At 40.6% G+C, this 17,561-nt stretch overlaps 1 protein-coding gene across 3 annotated transcripts in view; it reads right to left on the minus strand.

The window, feature by feature from the left end:
• The window catches only part of LOC137344431 (neuron navigator 1-like), a 420,186-nt gene that overhangs the window by 76,844 nt on the left and 325,781 nt on the right, over positions 1-17,561 (minus strand). For all 3 annotated transcript variants that reach the window (XM_068007396.1, XM_068007397.1, XM_068007398.1), the window contains 4 exons: positions 15,516-15,701; positions 4,696-4,748; positions 2,539-2,562; positions 2,079-2,156 (listed from right to left, as the gene is read on the minus strand). In XM_068007396.1, the coding sequence (XP_067863497.1) occupies positions 2,079-2,156; positions 2,539-2,562; positions 4,696-4,748; positions 15,516-15,701 (341 nt within the window). The remainder of the gene's footprint in view (positions 1-2,078; positions 2,157-2,538; positions 2,563-4,695; positions 4,749-15,515; positions 15,702-17,561) is intronic.

Raw genomic sequence — 17,561 nt, forward strand, 5'->3', positions numbered from 1 at the left:
GTCATTGGGGCCCAATCTGCCAAAACTTGGGGCTGGTGTCCTTCCCGCCTTCAATTTAAAATTACAGTTGGTCAGATGAGGGTGGGAAAGGAGTGGGTAAGTCCCCCGCTGCATTTTAATTGCCCACCCCCAGCCTGGTATTCGCCAAGCAGGGAAGTTAAAATCGACCCCATTATTTCAGTGTTGAGTGGTAAATCTATGGAACAGGCTCCCTATTTGTAGACTAATTGATAGAGATTGATTGCCATGGTTAGTCATCAACTCCATTATTGTTTTATCATTCAACTACCAGGATAGCAGAAGGCCCACTAGATGGACCTGGGTCTTTTCTCATCTAGCAATTCCTATGTTCCTAGATTGTTGAGAAACAGGACACTGCAAAGATCACAGAGTTGGTGAAGGCTGAGAAGATGACATGGTCAGAGTAGGCTGGAGAGATTGCAGAGTTGGGGTAATGATTGAGCTGGCTGTGAAGGCAGGTTGAAGAGATCAGGACATTTTCATCCAGCATAAATCTTGATAATGCTGCAAATTATCTGATTTGTCTGATTATACCCAACATTTAGTAAACCGGATACATCTGCATTAACCAGTCCAGTGTTAGCAGACTGCAAGGCAATAGGGAATTGAACACTTTTCGATTTTTTGGTTTCCAGTGTGAACACCAAATATTCCTAGGCTAATTATGGCAGGAGCCGCATAGAAATGAATGTTCCCTCTATACTGCCCCAAAAATATGGCTCAACCCCAACCTATTGCATTAGTTTGAATTGTTCCATTTTCACAACCAGTAGCTTTAATGGGTAGTTTCATATTGTGGTATCGCACCCACAAGACACTCCATTGAGACAGCTAAATGTTAATTCATATAGGTCCCTTAGAATTGACAGAGAGAAGCAGCTTTCATTTCATCAACTAGATTCAAACGTAGATCCCAAACAGTAAAGGACACAGTGAAATAATGCCTATTGCGTTCCCCCTATGATTGGTCATGGAGCCCAAGATCTACTCTGCAACCAATTGGCCAAGGATTGAAGCATTGGGACCACGTGTGCAGGACATGTACAAGACCCATTAAGACAACAGAAAATAGTTAAATTAGGAGGCTTCCCCATAATGCAATTAGAGTATTTCAGTGGCATGCAAGACATTTAGGGGGTGATTTTAAACCCCAAGAACGGGTGGGTTGGAGGTGGGTGGGAGTTGAAAATAATTGTTTTTTTTGGGTTGCAACTGCAAAGTTTTTGGACTTTGCATTCTCAGTGGGAAGCCTGTACTTTAATGTGCCGATGTTAAACCTGGAAATAAAGCCGGGTTGCGGTCGCGACCCAAAAAACAACTATTTTCAACTCCCACCCGCCCCCAACCCACCCGTTCTTGAGGTTTAAAATCACCCTCTTATTGCCTATTTGGAATGGATGGTTTATGGGAGAAATATGGGATGAGGAAGTTTTATTTATTTATTGCCTCTCCTTTATATGAGGCAACCCTAACCTTGCCCCAGCATTTCCCTGGCCCCCAGTGGCTTATTTTTCTCTCGGTACTTTATGTCCCACCACTTTAAAAAAAAATCTGGTGGTCAAAAGGCGACCAGCAAACATCCACTGGCCACTGCACGCAATAACTTGACTCACGATTCCCGTAACGCTCCTGTAGCATCATGTACTACATGCTGAGCGTGCCATTAAAATATTTAAATGAGCTGACCGTGCATTGTTGTGTGAGGTCAGCTCATTTCTGTTATGCACAAAGCATGCTCAAGGAGCACTGGCCACAGTATGTTAATCAACTGTCGTATTTTCCATTCATTGTTCTGCATTACCAACACCTGTTTATTGTTGTTACTCAATCTGATGCAAAATTACAGATATGGATGTTGCTCCTGATTAGTTTTCATGATACTGGTATCAACCATCAAAAGCCAGCCACTACTCTGAATATTCCTTGTAGTGCACAGACTCATGACTTTATTCATTATCACACTACTTTTAACAGAAAAGCAATAACAGATGTGTTGTACTAAATAGAGTGTTGTTTTATGCCCGTCATTATGAAGAAAGTGCAAAGAAAGAACTTACATTAGTAGACAATTGTGATGTAAGCGCGGAAACCTTGTCATGAGAGGATTCAAGTTCCCTACGTAGTTTGCGAATATGCTGTAACAAAGAATTCCGGTATTAACTCCAATTATTTATAAGATTGCAATTACAACATACAGTTGAAGCCATGGAATGTAAAACATCCATTTAATTCAAATGTCCTTATTAAGCAAGCACCATTGAATGTACTGATTCTAATTACCAATAAAGTGTCTTGTCAGTGCCCCAGAAGTGATATAAATTGCAGCTTTGCATTAGCCATAAACAGCACACGAAGTTGAATGTTGAGTTTCAAATGATTTCAGTGTATGATAAGGAGGAGCAGGAATGAATCTATTCCTGAGCAAACATACATTTAACCAAATATTCTAATTAACAAAATGTTCATTAACTGCTGCTCTGCACTGAGAAAAATCAATAAATCTTCAAATATCCATACCTCTCCCTGGATCTTGTCTTCACTCTATAAAAAGTAGAAAAATCATTGTTTTCAAACCTACAAATTAACCAATAATGCAGAAACCTTCTAAACGTTGACACCTTCCATCTAAACTGGTGTGCAACAGCAGTAAATTGATGCTGAAAGGGAACATTCAAGTCCCTTTCATTCTTCTGAACATATTCTATAGCTCAGTAAATTTAGAAAACTGACAGCACAGATGTAGACAACACCCTACATTTCCACACATCAAATGTATCAGTACACAAAACCAACAAAAATTGGTTTAGTTTACTGAACTGTAGAAAAGGTACCCTTTCTTTAAGCAGACTGTCACTCTTCTATCTCTGCAATGCAGTCTCTATATTTACTTGTTTTGCACTGTAATTCTTTGTCACATTAAATACAAGATAATTACAAAAAACAGGATCTTTTAACTGGCTTTTCTCAGACTATGATAATAACAGGTGACCATTTTTCTTGTGGAATTCAGGGCCATTTAAAGTTCATCTTAGTATGAATAAAAAATAGCATGGAATTCTTGTCTGACAAAGTTAGCTACTTTGAGATATTTCATTCTAGTATAAACTGTAAATTTTTTCTCCAAACATATCAGCACTACATTTTTAAATTAAAAAACACAATTTCATTCTCCTCACATGATCACACATCTGCATAAACTTTAGCGAGGACAACATGCCCATGTGGTCTAGAAAATTAATCAAAGCTGGTAGGAAGTTAGCTTGTAGTGTAGCAGGATGAGCAGCATTCATTCTCCTCTCCATTAAAGTGGAATGGCTTGCTACTGGAAGTCACAATAGCCAGTGGAAGTTTTTAAAATGACTACGAGTTGCAATATTTACTGTAATTTTGGGACTGCCCAACCACATTCAGTGTCTCCAGATCTCAGACATTGGCAACAGACTCACCACTATTCTTACATTGCAACAGTGACTGCATTTCAACAAGTACTTCATTGGCTGTAAGGCGCTTTGGGTAGTCCTGAAGTCATGAAAGGCGTTATATAAATGAAAGCTCTTTCTGTATTGTTCTTTCCTTTAGGCAGAATTCCCCCTCTCCTTTTGATCTCCTCCCCTAGTCAAAAGGAAATGCAGCACAACTGGGATTGTTCTCCTTAGAGCAGGGAAGGTTAAGGGGAGATTTGATAGAGGTGTTCAAAATAATGAAGAGTTTTGACAGAGTAGATGGGGAGAAATTGTTTCCACTGGCAGGAGGGTCGGTAACCAAAGGACACAGATTTAAGAAAGAGCTATCGAATTATCCCATTCCCCTGCTCTTTCTCCATAGCCCTGTAATTTTTTTCCCTTCAATATTTATCCAACTCCCTTTTGAAAGGTACTAATAAATCTGCTTCCACCACACTTTCAGGCAATGCGTTCCTGATCTACTGCACACTGCTCATCACTTCACACAGCCTCCGGCCAAGAAAGATTTAAGATAAATGGCAAAAAATCCAGGGGGGAAATGAGGGGAATTTGTTTTTAACGCAGCAAATTGTTGTGATCTGGAATGCACTACCTGAAAGGGTGGTGGAAGCAGATTCAATAGTAACTTTTAAAAGGGAATTAGCTATATTCTTGAAAAGGAGAAATTTGCAGGGCTATGGGAAAAGAGCAGGGGAATGGGACTAATTAGATAGCTCTTTCAAAGAGCAGGCACAGACACGATGGGTCGAATGGTCTCCTTCTGTGCTGTATGATTCTATGAACTGTGGTAATTACAGCCAAGGGTAGCCAGACTCATTCATTTCTTCATCACAGAGGAAACCACAGGGGAAAGTATCGTAACGCTGCCTACATAGCAGGCAACACAGAACTGATGAGATCTTGTTCCTACACTGAGCTATCTTTAGATACAGTGCGGACTGATTAGAAACATAGATTTTATGGAGACTGACAAACAGCCCATGAAATTATTATGCTCTTCAGCACATTGCATAGTAATTTAAATAGAATTAGGGAGAACACGAAACAAAAAAGCCCAATTACTTTATCGACTGTATTCACAAAGTCACATTAACAAAATATCATCTATCTCATGCTCCAGTAATATATATTTTCCAATACACATACATTTAAAGCCATTACTAAAAACTTACTCTAGAATTTTATTTTAAAAAGGGAAAACAAGACTTACCGTGGAATGAACAGATGATGTGGTGGAGGCAAGTGAAAGCACTGAGCCATGAACTGCAAAATAGTTTTTTCAAATTAAGATAAGTAATTGTGTGATTGTTGTATTAAAATATGTTTACAACTACAAAATATAAACATCACATTTCCCTGTGTATCATCATTTTCATTGATACACATTACAATACTAAAATTCAATCACAGTTCTCAAAGACAACCCTTTCCCAGCATATTGTAAAACTCACTGGAGCCTCCAATTTGCAAACATCGGTTACATGATCAGTTCTTTATTGGACCAATGCTAGTTTTCTTTACAGATACTTTCTGCCCATTTCATAGTACGTAGTAGAGACAGCACAGGAGGAGGCCATTCAGCCCATCGTGCATGTGCCGGCTCTTCGAAAGAGCTATCGAATTATCCCATTCCCCTGCTCTTTCTCCATAGCCCTGTAATTTTTTTCCCTTCAATATTTATCCAACTCCCTTTTGAAAGGTACTAATGAATCTGCTTCCACCACACTTTCAGGCAATGCGTTCCTGATCTACTGCACACTGCTCATCACTTCACACAGCCTCCAGCCAAGAAAGTGTCTGTTGTTCATTTCTTCATGAGTGCTCTCAATGCATGTCTTGTCTGACAAGAGTTGCAAAATTAGAAGAGTGAGATGGATGTCAATATTTCCTGCCCTCCCCAAGAGGAAAGCTGTCCCAATGAACAATTGACAAATGGAGAAATGTTAGTTTAACACAGGAACCGTTTTCTCAGCGAAATGAACTTTGATGTAGTAGGATAACAAGGGATGATAGTATTGCATCAAAAACAGGCTCAAATTGGTTAAGACAGTTAAAATTAAAATGTTTAAAGCTGTGTATCGATTTTCAGCTTTTAACCATTTGCTGGGATCAGTAATGGCAGTTCTGTTATATGACTACTTCACGCTGGAATCTGTTGCTGAAAGCTGAGAGAGCCAACAATTATTTTGTTGAAATCAGTACTATGCTATAAAATAAACAGATCCAGCAAAAAAATTCATTTGAAGCCATTACTTTTAGGAGAAATTCAAATTTAACACTGAATTACATAAGAAACACAAGAAATAAGAGCTGGAGTAGGCCTTAAGGCCCGTTGAGCCTGCTCCGCCAATCGAGAAGATCACAGCTGATCTTTGACCTCAACTCCATTTTCCTGCCTGACCCCCATATCCCTTGATTCCCTTAGAGTCCAAAAATCTATCGATCTCAGTCTTGAACATATTCAACGACTGAGCATCCACAGCCCTCTGGGGTAGAGAATTCCGAAGATTCACAACTCTCTGAGTGAAGAAATTCCTCCTCATCTCAGTATTAAATGCTCGACCCCTTATCCTGAGACTATGCCCCCTAGTTCTAGATTCTCCAGCCAGGGGAAACAACGGGCAGGATTTTAACTGGGAAAAACGGGTGGGTTGGGTGCGGTGGGGCATTGAAAATTGCAACAATTTCAGACCGCCCTCAACCCGCCCATTTACGGTTTTCACCGGGGCTGGACGAGGGGCAGGCGACCAACCCGCTCTCAGGAGGCGGGTTGGTCGCTAAAAACTTTCAAGGAGGCTGCGGGCCTCCATTTTGAAAGGTTCTGTGATTTTAGCCTTTGAGGGCCGGGATTCCCGGGCCTTCTCCTTCATGCCACCTGAGAGGGGGCGAGAAGGCCCGAAACTGCAGTTAGGTACCTTTCTGGCACAGCTTGTGGGCCCGGAGGAGCAGGAGTGCTTCCCCCAGGCCCAACAAGCCGACCTACAGCGACACCCCGAACGATTGCTGACGCCCACCGCAACGATCGCGACCCATCCCAACCTGGGTGACTGACACCCTATCGCCACCACCACCCCCCACGACCGCTCGCCGGTGACTGACCTCTGCCTCCCCCCCTCAGATGACTGACCCTCCCCCATGACTCCCATGCCCCCACCGCCCCAGCATCCATACAATCTACGACTTACCTGAACACTTAACTTTTCGCGTCCTCTTCCTCGCTCTGCTCCCATCCGACTAAAACCAGCCTGGCAATCAGGTTGGCCTGTCGGACGGGACTCCGACAAAAAAAAAAGACCTCCTTACATCATAAGGACGTCCGGGAAACCCGTACTTCCGGGTTTCCCGTCCGCGATTCGATCCCCCCCACCCCCTTCCAGGCTCTGAGTCAAAATTCTGGCCAACCTATCAGCATCTACCCTCAGAATCTTATATGTTTCAATGAGGTCACCTCTCATTCTTCTGAAGTCCATAGAGTATAGGCCCATTCTACTCAATCTCTCATCATAGGACAACCCTCTCATGCCAGGAATCAATCTAATGAACCTTCGTTGCACTGCCTCTAAGGCAAGTGTATCCTTCCTTAGATAAGGAGACCAATACTGTGCATGATACTCCATGATGTGGAGATGCCGGTGATGGACTGGGGTTGACAATTGTAAACAATTTTACAACACCAAGTTATAGTCCAGCAATTTTATTTTAAATTCACAAGCTTTCGGAGATTTTCTCCTTCCTCAGGCAAATACTCCAGTGAGGTCTCACCAAAGCCCTGTAAAATTGTAGTAAGACTTCTTTACTCTTGTACTCCAACTCCCTTGCAATAAAGGCCAACATGCCATTTGCCTTCCTAATTGCTTGCTGTACCTGCCTGATGAGTTTTTATGTTTCTTGTGCAAGGACATCCAAATCTCTCTGAACACCATCATTTAATAGTTTCGTACCATATTCTGTTTTTCTATTCTTCCTACCAAAGTGAATAATTTTGATTTCCCCACATTATACTCCATCTGCTACCTTCTTGCCCACACCTAACCTGTCTATATCCCTTTGCAGATGCTTTGTGTCCTCCTCACAGCTTACTTTCCCACCTAGCTTTGTATTGTCAGAAAACTTGGATACATTAGACTCAGTCCCTTTATCTAAGTCATTAATGTAGATTGTAAATAGCTGAGGCCCAAGCACTGACCCTTATTACATTCCACTAGTAACAGCCTGCCAACCTGAAAATGACCTGTTTATCCCTTCTGTTTTCTGTCTGTTAACCAATCCTCTATCCATGCTAATATATTACCCCCAAACCCATGAGCCCTTATCTTGCATAACAACCTTTTCTGTAGCACCTTATCAAATGCCTTTTGAAAATCCAAATATACTACATCCACTGGTTCCTCCTTATCTACCCTCAAAATAGATTTGTCAAACATGATTTCCCTTTCATAAAACCGTGTTGACTCTGCCCAGTTACCACTTCCTTAATAATGGATTCCTGATGTCAGGCTAACTGGCCTGTAGTTTCCTGTTTTTTCTCTCCCTTCTTTCTTGAATAGTGGGGTTACATTTGCTACCTTCCAATCCACTGGGACCGTTCTGGATTCTAGGGAATTTTGGAAGACCATAACCAATACATCCACTATATCTGTAGCCACCTCTTTTAGAACCCTCAGATGTAGGCCATCAGGTCCAGGGGACTTACCGGCTTTTAGTCCCACTAGTTTCTCCAGTACTTTTCCTCTACTGATATTAATTACTTTAAGTTCCTCACTCTCATTAGTCCCTTGGTTCCCCACTATTTCTGGTATGCTTTTTGTGTCTTCTATTGTGAAGACAGATACAAAATATTTGTTTAACGTCATTGCCATTTCTTTATTCCCCATTATAATTTCTCCTGTCTCAGCCTCTAAGGGACCAACGTTTACTTTTGCTGCTCTCTTCCTTTTTACATACTTGTAGAAGTTCTTACAATCTGTTTTTATGTTTCTTGCTAGTTTACTTTCGTATTCTATTTTCTCCCTTTTTATCAGCTTTTTGGTCATCCTTTGCTGGTTTCTAAATTCTCCCAATCCTCAGGCTTACTACTCTTCTTCACAACATTATAGGCCTCTTTTAATCTAATACTACTCTTAACTTCTTTAGTTAGCCACGGATGAATCACTTTTTTGATTCTCAGTGGATTGTATATTTGTTGAGAATATTGAATTTTTAAAAAAATGTTTGCTATTGCTTATCTACTTTCATAACATTTTAATCTAATTTCCCAATCTACCTTAGCCAACTCACCGCTCATACCTATGTAATTGGCTTTATTCACATTTAAGACTCTAGTTTTGCCTTAAATACGTCACTCTCAAACTCAATGTGAAATTCTATCATATTATGATCACTCTTCCCCAGAGGATCCTTTACTGTGAGATTACTAATTAAACCTGTCTCATTACACGATGCTAGATCTAAAATAGCCTTTTCCCTGGTTGGTTCCATGTTACATGTTCCATGAATTAAGTTCGTAAACGCAGGATTAGTACTAAAAGCATAAAGGGAGAGATTAGAAGAATGTTTTTCACACAGTGCATCCTCAGGACATCCGAGTAATGGATGGCAGATGCAATTTAATGTGGAGAAGTGTGGTAATATATTTTAGGAGGCAAAAAAACAACGGGACTTTGGATGCAAAGGAGAAACGCTGAAAAGTGTGCATCAACAGGGACATCTAGGGTTCAAATACATAATTCCCTAAAAGTGTGATTGCAGGATAAAGTCATTTAAAGGACTAGTAGCATTTTGAGTATTATAAATCCTCAATTTAAATTATCGCCAAGAGTGTGAGGAGAGGAGTTAGGAGAAATTTCTTCATGCAGAGTTGATGGAGCATCAAATGCAGGGCTATGGGGAGACAGGAAGGCAGTGGGATTAATTTTGGACTGTTGCAGCTCAGAGCCGGCACAGACACAATGGTCCGAATGACCTCCTGTACCATAAACTTCTGTGGGGTACGGTAGCATTGTGGTTATGTTACTGGACTGGCTGATCTGTACTTCAGCATCATTTCCTCACCTTTGATTCATATCCCTTACCCTTATTCAACAAAAATCTATCGATCTCAGTTTTGAAAATATCAGCTGACCCAGCATCCACAACCTTGGTGAGAGTGAGTTCCAGACTTCCACTACTTTTTGTGTGAAAATCTTGATTTCATTCCTAAATAGCCTAGTTCTAAAATTTTATTATGTCCCCTTTTTCTGTATTTCCCCATCGGAGGAAATAATTTCATTGTATCTATCCGATCGAATCCCTTTATCATTTTAAACACCTCAATTAGATCGCCTCTTAACCTTCTAAACTCAAGGGACTACCAGCCAGGTTTATGCAACCTGTCTTCAATAATTTAACCCTTTAAGCTCTGGTATTATTCTGGTGAATCTGCATTGTAGCTTTTCCAAGGCCAATATATCTTTCCTGAGGTTCGGTGCCCAAAACTAAACACAGAACTCCAGATTCTGACATATACAAATGTGCGTATTTTTCCTTGGGGCAATAAATTTCCTCTTATCAGAGAGCAAACAAAATAACTTGTACTGTAGTGGAAATCCTAAATAATTTTTATAGTTGTCTTTTTGCAGACTTCAAAAAGTTCTATTTTGCATCATTACATTCCCTAGCCACTGATTCTTTCCCCCTCCCTGGTCACTGTTTGAGGTTGAACCTTGGCGTCCTATCTGACCCTGAACTGAGCTTCTGACCCCATATCCTATCTATCACCAAGACTGCCTACTTCCACCTCCGTAATATCGCCTGTCTCCACCCCTGCCTCAGCCCATCTGCTGCTGAAACCCTCATCCATGCTTTTGTTACGTCCAGTGCACTCCTGGCCAGCTTCCCATCTTCCATCCTCCGTAAACGTGAGCTCATCCAAAACGGCTGCCCGTATCGTGACTCGCACCAAGTCCCGTTCACCCATCTGGAATTCCCTCCCTAAACTACGCTGCCTCTCTACTTCTCTCTCCTCCTTTAATACTCTCCTTAAAATCTACCCCTTTAACCAAGCTTTTGGTCACCTGTCCAAATTTATCCTTATTTATCTCAGTGACAAATTTTGTCTGATAATCCTCCTGTGAAGTGCCTTGGGACGTTTTACTATATTAAAGGCGCTATATAAATGCAAGTTGTTTTTGTTGTTGTTATTGCATTATAGTGTGTTTACTAATTAATCCTGAGTCTGGTTTTACTGAGAGGGAAGGAAAAGTAACTGCATGCACATTGTTATACAGCAACCATTAGTATCACAGTTTCAACAGCTAATTACTGAAACTAAATTATAAGCCAGAAACGTATGTGAGTCATTGCTACTCAGAAATTTCCTTATTAAGCCACTCTGCACTAATATAAAACATTCAGACCTACTTTAAGACCTCAACTTGTGATTTGTTACGGTAAGTATATTAGTCTCCTTATTGGGATAGCGTAGTCATTAAGGGAGGTACAGAGGAAGGTTTAACATAGGGTTTTATTTTTATAGGATTGTTGATGTATTACACAACAGTTGTGTATTGTAAACAACTGAAATCTTTTACACATAGGTTACAGTTTAAGTATGTACCGAAGGTAGAATGCACTTGGATCTGGGGAAGCCTTGTTACATTTATATAGTTTGGTTGACGGCAGGCCAGAATTGAAGACTTAGGAGTTCCTATTTACATCACACACAATTTACTGCTTGCATTACCAATCCTGACTTTGTTGCTCCTCTGCTTCAATCCTCCCCAATCTCATCCACATATGTTTCCTAGTTAACTGCAGTTTCGCCTGTTACCCTTTTTTGGGCTAGGCAACCATTTCAAGCACTCCTACACAGTCTGAAATTTAATCAAAAACAAAAAAAAGAAAAGAAACCCAAAACAAGCAAATATGGATAAGAATGAGAGAGAAATCTGTTACCCAATTTTCCTAAACAGCAGCTTTATCACAATCTTTTTTTACCAAACATGTGCTGTTAGAGGCAGGATTATTATCTTAATTATATGACAGAAAGCTTGGGAAAAGCATGTAAAGCTAGATGACAAAGGAAAATATGATGCCAGATGTCAGAGGTTTCAGTAAATATAACATTAAGGAGCATTTTCAAAATACGCTAAAACATCTAGTAGCAATTATAGGTCTTTCATAACTCATAACTATTGCTAGATGCTTCTACAACAGTTTTCAAACTTTAGGGTGTGGGACAGCAGCAATTTTTGACAAGAGGTAGTTTCAGCCACCCAAATGAAACAGTGCTACTACGGCAGAAACATATTTTCATAGCCTATAGTAAGAGAAATTAATGTACTAATAAGTCAACAAACACAGAAAAATACAGCAATCAAGTGAGACTGACAGAAACTGCTGACCTCTGGGATCCCTAAGCAGTGTGTCTGGGACCCCAGCTTGAAAACCTATGCTCTACAGAAAAGTTACAATATCGCCGTTTAGTAATGAAGCACATATTTTTAGCTTCAGACAACAGCGCTTGTCTTTGCTAATGAGTTCTTTGACATTTAACACTGCTGAAGGACCACCACTGAGTTGTCCATCTGCACTTGATGAATATACAGAATTCCATGAGGAAGAAAGAAAACCTGTGAAAGAATAATTTAAAAACTTGGATATAGATAGCATTTTCTGATAATATTAAATGTGGCCTCAAGGTAGATAGTCCTGCTGTTATCTGATCTGGGTGGCAGGGTGGTTATTTTCCCACTGTGATTTTTGGGTTTGTCTATTACAATGGAAAACTAAAAAAATTCGATTATAAACTAGGGAATAGATGTAAAGGCGACAGGCAGATGAATAATTCACACTAATTATCTGAATATGCCTTGGAGGGAGTACAGCGTAGGTTTACTAGAATGATACCCGGACTTCAAGGGTTAAGTTACGGGAAAGATTACACAAATTGGGGTCATATTCTCCAGAGTTTTGAAGGTTAAGGGGTGATCTGATCGAAGTTTATAAGATATTAAGGGGAACAGATAGGGTGGATAGAGAGAAACTATTTCCGCTGGTTGGGGATTTTAGGAGTAGGGGGCACAGTCTAAAAATTAGAGCCAGAGCTTTCAGAAGCGAGATTAGAAAACATTTCTACACACAAAGGGTTGTAGAAGTTTGGAACTCTCTTCCGCAAACAGCAATTGATACTAGTTCAATTGCTAAATTTAAATCTGAGATAGATAGCTTTTTGGCAACCAAAGGTATTAAGAGATATGGGCCAAAGGCAGGTATATGGAGTTAGATCACAGATCAGCCATGATCTTATCAAATGGCGGAGCAGGCACGAGGGGCTGAATGGCCTACTCCTGTTCCTATGCTCCAGACAACGGTGATATCTTTGGGCACACAGACACAGCGGGCTGGTGCCAGGTAAAAGAAAGAAATTAATATAAGACAGAAAATAAATAAATAGCGATGCAACTTAAGGAGAAACTTAGTGAAATGTATTGCACGAAAAAATTAAACAAGATACGGCATGGGAGAAAAAAAAATCATGCCTCAAAAGAAAAACAGATCAATTACCAGTTTAATGTAAATTTATTTCACAAGTAAAATGATGTAATTTACAGATGTGTTCAAGGTAACTGAAAGAGATGCCAAACCACACCATTGATCATCTATTGCCCATTTTATATATATACATGATTTCCTTATTTAGAAAAAGAAATTATTCTACCAATGTACTGTTGACTTTTACAAAAAAGATATAGGCCTCGAAAATCCACGTGTTCTGCCCACTGGTGGTCTTGACAACTTTGGAATTCCCAGCTTCAGGGATACTTGAATAAAGCGAGTGGGTGCCTGTGTCAGTAATGGTGAGGCTGGGGGCAAGCTGGAGGGGGAAGAAATAGTGGCATCGGCCAGCTGCTGGGGTTGACTGTTAGCGGGTCCCGCTGAAGAAGTATACTAACGAACTTTCCAAGAAAGCCATTTTCCTTAAAGCAGGTAATCGCTTTGTGGTTTGGTGCTGTAAAGAAACCAACCTCACTAAATTCAGTGGGTCCCACTTCAGACAGCTGACAAATACTCTATGGGAACTACAGAGGTAGAACTTAAGTATATCACCCCACCAGTACCACCTCCTTCTCTGATGTTAGCTGTAATGGGGAGGGTGCAAGAACTAGGGGCCCCCTCAGGAAACATTGGCACATCAAGAATGGGACAGAGATCTAGCATAAACAGGTCCTGACCCAATTTCCACCCCTGATGACCCGCTCTCCCTAGATAACACCCCCAGTATGCTCTAAACCGTTAGGAAATCGAGGCCATAATATTGCTATGGCTTCTTTAGCCATAAAAGATAAGACACACTGGGGGTCTGGACAGAGTCACTCCTTTTATTAAATGAATGCAAGAGACTGAGGGCATGATTTTGACTCTGAGCCGGGAAGGGGTCGGAGGGTTCAAATTATGGAAGTATGGGTTTCCCTGACATCCGTATGATTTTGACGTAAGGATGTCTTTTATTTTTTTTGTCGGTTTGCCGTCTGACTGACCGGCCTGATTGACAGGCTGGTCTCAGTTGGACAGGGGACCAGCCAGGGAGAGGACGTGTTCAGGTAAGTCTTTGTTTGTATGGATGGGGGGGCTGGGGAGGCATGTGGTGGGCACAGGTGTGCATGGGTTGGCACGGGGGTTGTCAGTCATGGGGGGAGGGATCGGGGGTCAGTCACGGGGGGGGGGGGTCAGGATTCAGGTCATCGCGGGAGTCCGTGATCATTGGGCGGGGGAATTGGGGTCAGGGGACCGCAATCGGGGTCGGGGGTCCGTGATCATTGAGGGTGAGGGTCGGGGTCGGGGGTCCGCAATCTAGGGTCCACGATCGGGGGTCCGCGATCGTTGGGGGGTCGCTGCAGGTAGGCTTGTTGGGCCTGGGGGAAGCAATCCTGCTCCTCCCGGCCCACAAGCTGTTCCAGAAATTTCGGGCCTTCTCGCTTCCTTTCACGAGGCGTTAAATGGAGGGCCTGGGAATCCCGGCCCCCCAGAGTTGAAATTGGAATTTGTGGGAAAATGGAGGTCCGATGCCTCTTTGAAAGGTTTTTAGGTCCGATCCACCTCCTGGGAGTGGGTTGGTCGCCCACGCCTCATTCCGCCCCGGTGAAAACCGGAAATGGGTGGGTTGGAGGTGGGTCTGAAATGGTTACGTTTTTGAATGCCCCCTGCCCCCAACCCACCCGTTTTTCACTGTTAAAATCGTGCCCTGGATGTTGCAGTGAATAATTCTTTTCCTTTCTAAAAATAAACTCTAAGCACTTTCTACGTCCACATTGTCAAGAGTATAAGGCAACTTCTCAGGATCATGTTGAATAGACCTTGTTTGTACAAGCACTTTATGAGGGGCACAATCAAAATCTCCCTGCTGAGTCAGGGCACTTTGCTACCACAAGGCACTCACTCTGTGTAACTGTCTGGGCCAAAACTAATATAATTACTCATTAGGGGAAGTGCAATTCAAACTATCAGACAAAATTGAGATTTGAGTCAACAACGTTATAGTATCCAGGTCATCTTAAAGAGCAATAATTCCTTCTTGACCACGGATTTTCTTGTCAAATTATTTTGTCAGCTCTTTGAAACAAAAGTTGATTGAAAAAACAACCATTGCAACATCACATGATGAAAATGTTAATATTTCCACTAGGACAAAAATATTGTTTGAGTGTTATGAATGGTATAAAATTATTAATACTAGTCAGAAAGGATTAGTATCAAGTTTCACAGATATTAATGTATATAACGTATGCCTATAATGCTCATTGGCTGTGAAGTCCTTTGGGACATCCGGAGGTCATGAAAGACGCTAAATAAATATAAGTTCTGTCTGCTTTCTTTCTTGTTAGGTTTGACTGCGACAGCATTACTTAAAGTTAGATATGCTTTGTATGAGCAATGGTTTCAAAATGCACCTTAAAAATAATAATTACTTACGTTGCCAAATAATCCTGCAAATCAAGTATCTTAAAAATGATTCACTTAATATTGTTTGAAAGAGAAAAAATATAATCTTACCATCATCCACAGGATCCCTAAATGAACCTGAGCGGATCATTCCTTTTGGTCTCTCTGCCAAAGATATAGTGCTTCCCATCTGCAAACTTCCATACAAGTCAAAAGAGGAATCGTGAGTTGGAATGCTGTTTGACCGCATCATTTTTGGAGTGGGGCTGCTGAGCTGGGACACTACAGTGGGGCTTGCTGTTAATGAAGGGATAAATATGTTCAGCTAAACTGCACATTGCAAAGTGTAAACAGAAACAAGTCTTTACGTGGACTTTGATGTGAGGAGATATACAGAGAAATAAAAAAGATTTAGTAGTTGGCTTTCTCTTGCACTGGACATGATTGCTCATTAATCTGAATCTCATTCAGGTAACTGGGTCAGATATTTCTCTAGCAACATTTGTGTTAATGTTATTTGCATTGGCACAATTACGTCTGCAACTTCTGAATTTTAGTGTCGCTGCCAGTGCACTTGCATTAACATTTTTTTGAGGATTACATGCTGGCAAAGTGATAAATGAGCAATACACATCCCCACAAAACTATTTTCATAGCTTCATATCTGTTTCTTGATGTACATACAAAGATGAAATAAGATGGTGTATGCAAGTAAAAAGCTCTGTTAAAAATACACCAAGTAACATTTACAAAATCATATTCTTAGCCACATTAGAAGAGTCTCACACCTCTTGGATTTCGTGAGCTCAGAAGGCTGTTCAAGATCTTACTCCCAAGTTATACTGCCACTTGATGAGTACTTGAAACCACCTTGGCATTGAAGGAAAAGTGCCAATATTACAAGAAATAATGACTGTATAATTAACATATTTTTACTAAAACCAACAATAGTTAAAATGTTAATCCAGGTGTTTGCACTTTTACATATAGTAGAAGCTTGATTCAGTGATGTGGAAATGGAAGCATCTGGACGCAGATACAGCAATTCGGGACTTCTTTAAAACAATTTTTTTTGTTAATGTACAAAAAGTGAAACAAACAAGATTTTTCACTAAGCCTGAACTACAATAGTTCGTCAAGTTTCACTTCCAATTTACTACTGTTATCACAGCAATCAAATCCAATTATTGAAGAAATTATCTTTTCGCTACTTCTTGGAATATATTGTGATTTTTGTTGCAGAAGCATGTTAATCTGCTGTAAGGGTTAGAATTTATGAACAGGTGCTGGATATAACTAATGCATGTCCTATTTCCCAGTATGCAGCTGTTGTTTGGCATTCATTCTGAGAATGTTGCATATTTTGTACACTATCTGCTCATTTACTGCAAAGTCTGTGAAAAAGACCCCTTTGTCATGCCTCACTGTCACTAATGAGTCTTCTGGTCTAAAATAACTGTTAATTCCAGCATCATCTCATCATGCTGCCAACTTAACAAATCTTAGACTTAAAGCAAAATCAGATTCTGACTTTCACAAGTATTATACCAGGATGGCTGTTCCCTCAAACAAAGTTAACTCTTAGATTGTAGGAGGTTCTGAGAAATTCCAGGTTGCACAGGCAGCCATTTTTAAGCTTTTACTTTACACACTAAGATGTTGTAACAGGAACTAGTATTATAACAATAAAGTTACTTAGATGTTCTGTTGAGAACTATCCTGTTTGAGATATATATTGTGCGGCATCTATTAAAGACCACAACAATGTTTGATGGTAAGAAAAATATTAACATGGTTTGGTATGCTTGTGTGTAAATCATAGAAAAGTTATTTGCTGTTTAGATTTGCACTGAGATTATAAAAGAATCTTGTTCCTTTCAGAACAAAACTGATCTCCAATACTTCAACTGAGACGAGTTACATTGATAGCTCTAGTTTCTCACTTCCACAGTGGGAAGACTGGCATTTCTTTAGCAATCATGCTTGTGAGAAAGGTGTACGCATTGAAAATAGCACAGTAATATTTGGACAGAACTGTTTTATAATACCAATTATCTCCCAAAGGGAGAGCAGAAGACAGTGGCCCTCTGACACTCCGAGCCTGAAATTCCTGGGATCCTGTTCTAGCTGTCAGTCTGTTGCACCCTTGACTGTCCC

Source organism: Heptranchias perlo, chromosome 27 (assembly GCF_035084215.1).
Source record: "Heptranchias perlo isolate sHepPer1 chromosome 27, sHepPer1.hap1, whole genome shotgun sequence".
NCBI classification, from domain to species: Eukaryota; Metazoa; Chordata; class Chondrichthyes; order Hexanchiformes; family Hexanchidae; genus Heptranchias; species Heptranchias perlo.